Source organism: Mustela lutreola, chromosome 8 (genome assembly GCF_030435805.1).
Source record: "Mustela lutreola isolate mMusLut2 chromosome 8, mMusLut2.pri, whole genome shotgun sequence".
Taxonomy (NCBI): domain Eukaryota; kingdom Metazoa; phylum Chordata; class Mammalia; order Carnivora; family Mustelidae; genus Mustela; species Mustela lutreola.
In genome coordinates, this window is record NC_081297.1 from 56,240,365 (window position 1) to 56,248,539 (window position 8,175).

At 46.8% G+C, this 8,175-nt stretch overlaps 1 protein-coding gene across 4 annotated transcripts in view; it reads right to left on the reverse strand.

Annotated features, from left to right (window-relative positions):
- The window catches only part of OS9 (OS9 endoplasmic reticulum lectin), a 32,582-nt gene extending 25,957 nt beyond the window's left edge, over positions 1 to 6,625 (reverse strand). For all 4 annotated transcript variants that reach the window (XM_059184799.1, XM_059184797.1, XM_059184798.1 and 1 more), the window contains exons 1-5: positions 6,427 to 6,625; positions 5,834 to 6,010; positions 4,926 to 4,989; positions 4,720 to 4,796; positions 4,439 to 4,537 (exon numbers count right to left, since the gene is read on the reverse strand). In XM_059184799.1, coding sequence (XP_059040782.1) covers positions 4,439 to 4,537; positions 4,720 to 4,796; positions 4,926 to 4,989; positions 5,834 to 6,010; positions 6,427 to 6,588 — 579 coding nt within the window. In that variant the 5' untranslated portion in view covers positions 6,589 to 6,625. The remainder of the gene's footprint in view (positions 1 to 4,438; positions 4,538 to 4,719; positions 4,797 to 4,925; positions 4,990 to 5,833; positions 6,011 to 6,426) is intronic.
- Between the last annotated feature and the right edge of the window lie 1,550 nt (positions 6,626 to 8,175).

The window sequence follows — 8,175 nt, forward strand, 5'->3', positions numbered from 1 at the left end:
TTCTTCCACATCTTCACCTGAAACTGCTGTAGCAAAGATCACCGATGACCTCTGCTCTGTAGCAAAGATCACCAATGACTCTGGGAGTAGAGGACTTAAACTTTTCATCTGGTTCCCATGCCAATGGTCTGAATTTTCATTTCCTTGTGCATGCATACTTTGCTTTTATTAAAATTCCCATGATCACCTACAAGCAGTTTTCAATTCTCTTCCCTGAAGGTTCAGATGCAACTGTTGCCATGGACCAGTCCCTCCTTGGGTTGAATCGCTGTATCTCCTTTGTGACCCCTTCTTCTCAGCAGAGCCCCCCTTCGGCCCATGCTTTCAACAATGGCTTTCTTAACATCCTGTTCCACTTTTCTCACTATTTACTGTTTCTTTGGGAGGATTTTTTTTTTTTTTTTTTTTTTTTTTTTTTTTAAAGATTTTATTTATTTATTTGACAGAGAGAAATCACAAGTAAGCAGAGAGGCAGGCAGAGAGAGGAGGAAGCAGGCTCCCTGCTGAGCAGAGAGCCCGATACGGGACTCGATCCCAGGACCCTGAGATCACGACCTGAGCCGAAGGCAGCGGCTTAACCCACCGAGCCACCCAGGCGCCCGCTTTGGGAGGATTTTACCCAGACCCTGACTCCAATTATAGCCAATATGTTAATGACTCCCAGCCCCCTGGGTTCAATTTGGATCTGTCTCCTGTGATCCAGACCCACAGATACAACAGCCTCCTCAGAAATCTCTTGAGTCTTCAGCCACCAAAATCATCATACTCAACACCAGAACCATCCTTTTCCTTCACCAGACCTATCCTCTTTCTACTATACCTAACTCAGTAACAGGAACCACCATCCAGTTGCTCAAGCCAGAAACCCAAGAATCCTAATCTAGTGACTCTGTCCTCTAAATCTCCTCTGGAGTTCACATTTCTTCATTCCTGGGCCACCTTCTTTTCTCACCTGGATTGCTGCAACCACCTCCTAACTGGCCTCCAACCATTTGCTACACTCCAGCCAGAGTGAGCTTTCCAAACCAAAATTGGATATGTCATCATTCTGCTTCAAATATTTCCCTGGCTTACCCCTTGGTTCTGATTGTCCAAACTCCTCAACATAGCTACAGAAAGTCAGAGCTTTCTGACGTATAAACTGTCCCCTAACATTTGCTTAGCCTCACCTCCCATACTCCCTGCCTGCAATTCTCTCCAGTCACTGTGAATAGGAATCAATTGTCCCTTGCCTCCAGGCCTTTGGCACCTACCATACCTGCCACCTTCAATGCCCTCTTCCTTCTCCCACTCCTCTACCACTGCTAGACTAACTCCTCAGCCTTCAACTCTCAGTTCAAAGGTTACATTCTCCAGAAAGCTTCCCCTTTACCTAGACTTGGCCATTTCTTTTACTGTGCGGCCTCCTACAATATTTACTTCACCAGTCAGTCTTTATCCTGCTTGTTGTGGCTGTTTATTTAATGTCTGTCTCCTGAGAGCAGGACTCGGTCTCTCAGTCACCATTTTATCCCCAGTTTCTATTACAGTGCTTGGCACAAGACATCTCTTCAATAAATGAGAGGAAAATGCAGTCTTTGCCCTTGGTTCTTAGCCTACTGACGCTACAAATAATAATAAAGAAAGAGGGGAGCGTGGGTGGCTCATTTAAGCATCTCACTCTTGATCTCAACTCAAGCCTTGATCTCAGGGTTGTGAGTTCAAGCCCCACACTGGGCTCCATGCTGGGAATGGAGCCTACTTAAAAACAATAATATAAAGTAAGTGCTATAATAGATTATATACGTGTGTAAATGCTTGTGGGTTGTATGGTCTGAATGTTTATGTCCCCCTAAACATCTATGCCCAATGAAATGGTATTAGAAAGTAGAACCTTTGGGAAGTGCTTGGGTTATAACGGTGGAACCTTCACGAATGGGATTAATGCTCTTATCAAAGAGTTCCCTAGCCCCTTTCACCTGTGAGAATAAACAAGTCTACAACCTGAAAGAGGGCCCTCACCACACCACAGTGGCACACTGATCTCTGACTTCCAGGTTCCAGAACTGTAAGAAAAAAATTTCTGCAGATAAGTTACTCAGTCTGCAGTATTTTCTTTTAGCAGCCCGAATAGATTAAGCCATGAATATATGTGGACGTAGATATATGTATATGAATGCTAACTAGAGGCGCCAGGGTGGCTCAGTCAGTTAAACGTCTGCCTCAGGCTCAGGTCATAATCCCAGAGTCCTGGGATTGAGCCCCGAATCAGGCTCCCAGTTCAGTGGGAGGTCTGCTTCTCCCTCTCCCAATCCCCCTGCTTGTGTTCCCTCTCTAGCTGTCACTCTCTCTATTAAATAAATAAAATCTTTTTTAAAAATGCTGAAGAAACCATCTGGATTAGCCAAAAAAGTTCACATGAGATAAATGACATTTGAACTGCCTTATCACTTGTTCAACAAATAATTTCTGGGCACCTTCTTGGTGCCAGGCACCGTTCCAGGCACCAAGGATATAGCAGAAAATAAGACAGACAAAAAATCTAAAAAAGTAAAGTCCCTGCCTTCCTGGAGCTTATTCCAGTTGGGAAGACTGAGAGAGATATTAAACTCAAACAAATAAGATAACTTCAGGAAATGATACATGCTTTCAAGAATATAAAACACTGGGGCGCCTGGGTGGCTCAGTGGGTTAAAGCCTCTGCCTTCGGCTCAGGTCATGATCCCAGGGTCCTGGGATCGAGCCCCGAGTCGGGCTCTCTGCTCAGCAGGGAGCCTGCTTCCCCTTCTCTCTCTGCCTGCCTTTCTGCCTACTTGTGACCTCTATCTGTCAAATAAATAAATAAAATCTTTAAAAAAAATTTTTAAAAAGAATATAAAACCCTGTAGGTGTTTACCAGTAAGGAGACAGAAGGATGGGTGTGTTCTGTGTGCCTACTTTAGGGCTCCCTGTGCAGGTGTCACAGAGATATATAACCTTAATGAGGGGATGGAACCAAGCACCTGCAGATCTGGAGGAAGCTTTAGGCAGAGGAAACAACAAGACCCATTGATTCACAGAACAGAAAGTAGGCCAGCGGGGCAGAAGCACAATGAGTATTTATAGCTCCAGCCCAGACCTCATCCCTGAACTCCAGAATCACAGAGCCAACTACCAACTGGACATCACCACTGAAGGTTTATATCATTTTGACTTTTATATGTCTAACACCTACCTGCTTTCCCTTCCAAACCCATTCCTTCCCATTTTAGTAAATGACAGTTGCATTGTTCCAGCTGCTCAAACTAAAAATCCTGGAGTCATACTTGACTCCACCCCATATCTAATCCATCAGCAAATCTTATTGGCTCCACCTTCAAAATATATCCAGAATCTGAGGTCTTCCCACCACCTCCACGGCCACCCCAGTCTTGTTGAAGTATTTGGATGTTAGCCTTTGTGCAAGACGGAATCACTGAAGGTTTCCCAAGACTGGACAGAGAAGTGACACTTGCCATAGAGGTGTTATGGGAGTCAACTCACACCAGTTCACAACAGCCAACTGGTAAATGTTCAGGATATGTTGCAAGATGGTTGACATCAGAGTGACAGCATGAATTTGGCCATGGTAGGAATATTTATACCACAGATATTGGCAAACCTGACAAATCAAGGCTCCCCCCTCCCCACCCCCAACTCTATCCTGGTGACCAGAGTCTTCAACAACTACCAGAACACAACTGCATGTGAAAATCTGTATTACAGAAAGATAATTCGTGTGTGGTCAGGTGTGTAATTCTGTTCTCTGTAGGTGGTTATGTTTGTGAATACACATTAGAAGCACCTGAAGAACCTTTCCCACCATACATCCACCTGCTTGCCTGAATTCAATTCAAGACCACTAGATCAGGAACACCTGTTAAGAGGCTGCTGGCAGTGATGCAGGTGAGAGATGAAGGTGCCAAGCACAGGAAAGAAGAAAGTGGTCAGAGAAATCTAAACAGAGAATGAACAGGCTTTGTCATTTATTCTGAGAAAACTAGATTCCTTTCCTTCACACTGCTCCTCAGTTTGTAGTTACAGACATTTCTGTAACTACATGTCTTAACATGTCTTCCTGTCTAGACTGAGGGCAGAGGCTGCATGTTTGCTGACCACTGTGTGCCCAGAGCAGAGCCCGGTGCCTACACCAGTACCACCTCACTGACAAGTCCCTCCATGAAGAAAGGAAGAATCAGAAATGACGCTTAGGTGATAGGAGAAGAAACATGGAAAAAAAACAAACAGGCGTGGCTAGGGGATCCGAGGGAAGGATTTGGGAAGTGTTGACTTTAAGTGCCTCAGAATATCCAGCTACCAGCTGGAAAAGGAGTCTTAAACTTAAGAGTTTTGGGTCTGGAGGAGACCTTCTGGAGTCTAACATGCAACCCTGCCCTCCTCCCTTAAAATCTAAATTGCCAACTTCCCTCCTGAGACTCACCCGAACCTCCGCCTCCCGTGGCCTCCCGTTGAGGTCGCACTTGGATCCATTGCCATAGGTCTGGCTGTGGTAGCGTTTCAGGCGATGCTGCTTGGAGGCCTGGGGAGGACATTAAGAAGGAGGGTGGGGGCAGAAGAAAGACCGCAAAGAGGAAGAATGGCACTTTGTCCTAATGGCCACCAAGCCCCAAGCAATATGTCAGCTAATTCCGCCCCTCCTCTTCTGATCAGGGCTGTCTACAGCCAGGACCCCATTCTCTCCCAATCCCAGACCCCTGCCACCTTGGCTGTCTCATCATCCCAGTCGAAGGCCGATTGGTAATAGCCGAGATAGAGGACTTCACCTTTGATCTCTGAATCTACAAGAGAAATCACAGTGGAGCACCATTACTCCCTTCTAAGAGGACCAAGAGGGAAGGGGACTGGGAGGGCAGGTCACCTTCCATGACGTGGTGCTGAGGGCTTAGGGAAAATGTAGCGTGAGTCACCTTCCATGTGGTACTGCTGGATGTGGCGTCCATAACAGAATTCATACGTCCACCAGTCCTTGGTCTGACAATAAAAAATGAACAATCAAGGGGATAGAGTGCAGATGTCTCTGCTTGGAACCTGAATCTCTCCTGGCTCCAAGACACATAACCTTTCAACTACTTCTCCTCCCACCTACTTCCGCACTCCATTCTCCAGATTCTCAGAGAGGAGCAAGGGCTGCTTTCCTTCTGTGACTGGAGAAATACCTCTAGGGTATGTTTTATACCTGTAGTCTTTCCACTCCCTTTCTAAAAAATTTTTTTTAATCCTCTTTCTTATCAAGATAAGAAATCGTGATATCCTTGAAGCACTCAGACCAGGAAAATACAGAATATTCAAATACTAATTGAACTTCTACAACATTCCTTGTGCTGTTCTAGCCACTGGGGATACAGCCATGAACAAGATAAATTCTCTGACCTCATGGACTCACATTACAGAGCAAAATTAAATGAACTGATGATTCAGTTGATAAGATGATTTCAGATCATGAAAAATGCTATGATGAAAATAAAAAAGGATACTGGGCAGAGAGTGACAGGGGCAGGGGGTGACTTTACCAGAAAGGCATCTCTAAGACAGTGTCCTTACTACCCACACTGACTCTCCTCAGGCACCTCAGTCTTGGCTTAAGTATTACTCTATAATCTTCTATCCTAACCCTCCTCTACATTCAGCAAAGTGTCATCAGTAGTTGCAAGATTCTTTGCTTCTTTCCTGTCTGTACAATATGTCTGCTCCCCTAATGGCCTTCTTAACTCTCCCGAGGTCCTCTCAATCCCTCTTCATTCATGGGCACTCTGGCTCCCAGATAGATAGCCAGCTCCCAAGCCCTCATTCCACCCCCGCCCCCAACCCCTTTCACCTTCAGCAGGCAAGGAGCATCTTTCATTGGGCTCAACAACTCAGGGATCCCAGGCCCTCGGTAAGCAGGTGCCTCCTCCTCCCTTTCACGCTGGAAGTGAATAGCTCCAGCTGGCAGGCGACATTCATAGCGCTGTTTGTACTTAGAGGAGACAATCACCACGTCGGAAGCTTGGCTCTGGGAAAGAAAGGAGGATGGGGGGTGGGCAGGGAGGCAAACAGAGGCTGGGATTAGAGAGAACAACGAGACCCCTCTTCGGATCCTGGGGAAAAGCCCAGTCAAGTCAGAATGAGCCACCAGTCCTCCAGCTGTGTTTGGCGGGTGAGGGGAGAGAGCCCTCCCACTTCTTGCGGGGCGGAGTCTGGGTGCTCTGATCAGGAACTGAAGCTGACAGCGGGAAGCCCCACCCCTCCCAGTCCCTAACCCCAGGGGAATGGGTCTCAATCAATGAGCCTTAAGAGTCATCGTAAAACTCCTACCTACTCTTCCCAATTCTTCTTAGGCTACCGCTGCAGACTCCACAGCTGCCCTTCTTCCTCCACCTTTTCCCTCTTTCCCTTGCCCCAGACCCTGGCCACTCCACGCCTCCTCACCTGCCCTCCCATGACAGGCAATGGCAGGATCTCGATCCCATAACGCATCTCACTCAGCTCCTCTAGATTCAGGCTGCCGACACCGCCAGTCAGACTTGCGGGTAATAGGATCCCCAGAAGCAGCAGCCACAACAGACTGGACAGCAGCGTTTCCGCCGCCATCTTTCGTTCACCTTCTTACCCAGAGCAGCTCCTTCCGCCCTAAACCTGGCAGCGGCCTCACCCCGCCCATGAACGCCGCAAGGTCTCATTGGCTGGACAGCCTATCCCTCTCACCTACTCTGTTCCTATTTGTAAACATGGTCACGAAGCCCAGGGGGAGGCGGACCACGATGGTAAGCAAAACCGCTTACTGCTCCTGATTGGTCAGAGGCCAACCAATTATCGACGAGATCAGACCCCCTCCCGGCCTCTCCGGTAGCCAGAGAGGCACGGGCTAATGCGCTGGCTCTTTGAAGTACTTTCTCTCTCTCTCTCTCTCTCTCTCTCTCTCTCTCTCTCTCTCTCTCTCTCTCTCACGGGCTAATGCGCTGGCTCTTTGAAGTACTTTCTCTCTCTCTCTCTCTCTCTCTCTCTCACGGGCTAATGCGCTGGCTCTTTGAAGTACTTTCTCTCTCTCTCTCTCTCTCTCTCTCTCTCTCTCTCTCACGGGCTAATGCGCTGGCTCTTTGAAGTACTTTCTCTCTCTCTCTCTCTCTCTCTCTCTCTCTCACGGGCTAATGCGCTGGCTCTTTGAAGTACTTTCTCTCTCTCTCTCTCTCTCTCGATTGAAACCAATGGGTGAGAAGCCAATGGGTGAGTGCACGCAAAACCCATGAAAGTTACTTAATACTTGTTGCAAAACAATTATGTAAAAACATTCCTCTTTTCACATATGCATACAGCTTTAGGGCAGTCTGGTAATCAGTGTCAAAACCTTTCTACGCGATCCTATACTTGTCTTCCAAAAAAAAATTACCCTAAAGAAATAACAGTGGTGGGGCATCTGGGTGGCTCAGTGGGTTAAAGCCTCTGCCTTCAGCTCAGGTCATGATCCCAGGGTCCTGGGATCGAGCCCCACGTCGGGCTCTCTGTTCTGTGGAGAGCCTGCTTCCTCCTCTCTCTCTGCCTGCCTCTCTGCCTACTTGTGATTTCTCTCTGTGTGTCAAATAAATAAAATCTTTAAAAAAAAAAAAAAGAAAGAAAGAAAGAAAGAAAGAACAGTGGCATCCAGTTAAAGACTGGGGTTGGGGTTGGGGTGGGGGGAAAATTCCCGTGTTATCCTCCAGGCCCAGAAAGGGAAAGGAGACCACAGCAGCAATATTTTAGAAGCTAGAAAACAAATGGAGGAATGGTAACAGGCTTAGCAAACCCGGGAAATTTATTCCTAAACAAAGAGCATGAATATACTTTTGGAAAAACTCCTCTGGGGAATGTGACCAGTCCAAAAGACAAATCCCAAAGATACTTTCATCAGGGTTCTCTTAACGAAATAGACGAAAGAATCCTACAGTTAGGCCTTTGGCCCGCATGTCCCAGCTCTCATAGGTCTTACCAACTTTTTACTGTCCCCGCTCTAAAATAAAAGCAGGCAGACAAGGATCATTAGACATTTAAGGAAATCCTTTAATATACAAGAAAAAAACCAAGCAGACAAGAAAAAAAAAAAGCAATTTAAGATTTTATTTATTTTGACAGAGATCACAAGTAGGCAGAGAGGCAGACAGACAGAAAGGAGGAAGCAGGCTCCTTGCCGAGCAGAAAGCCTGA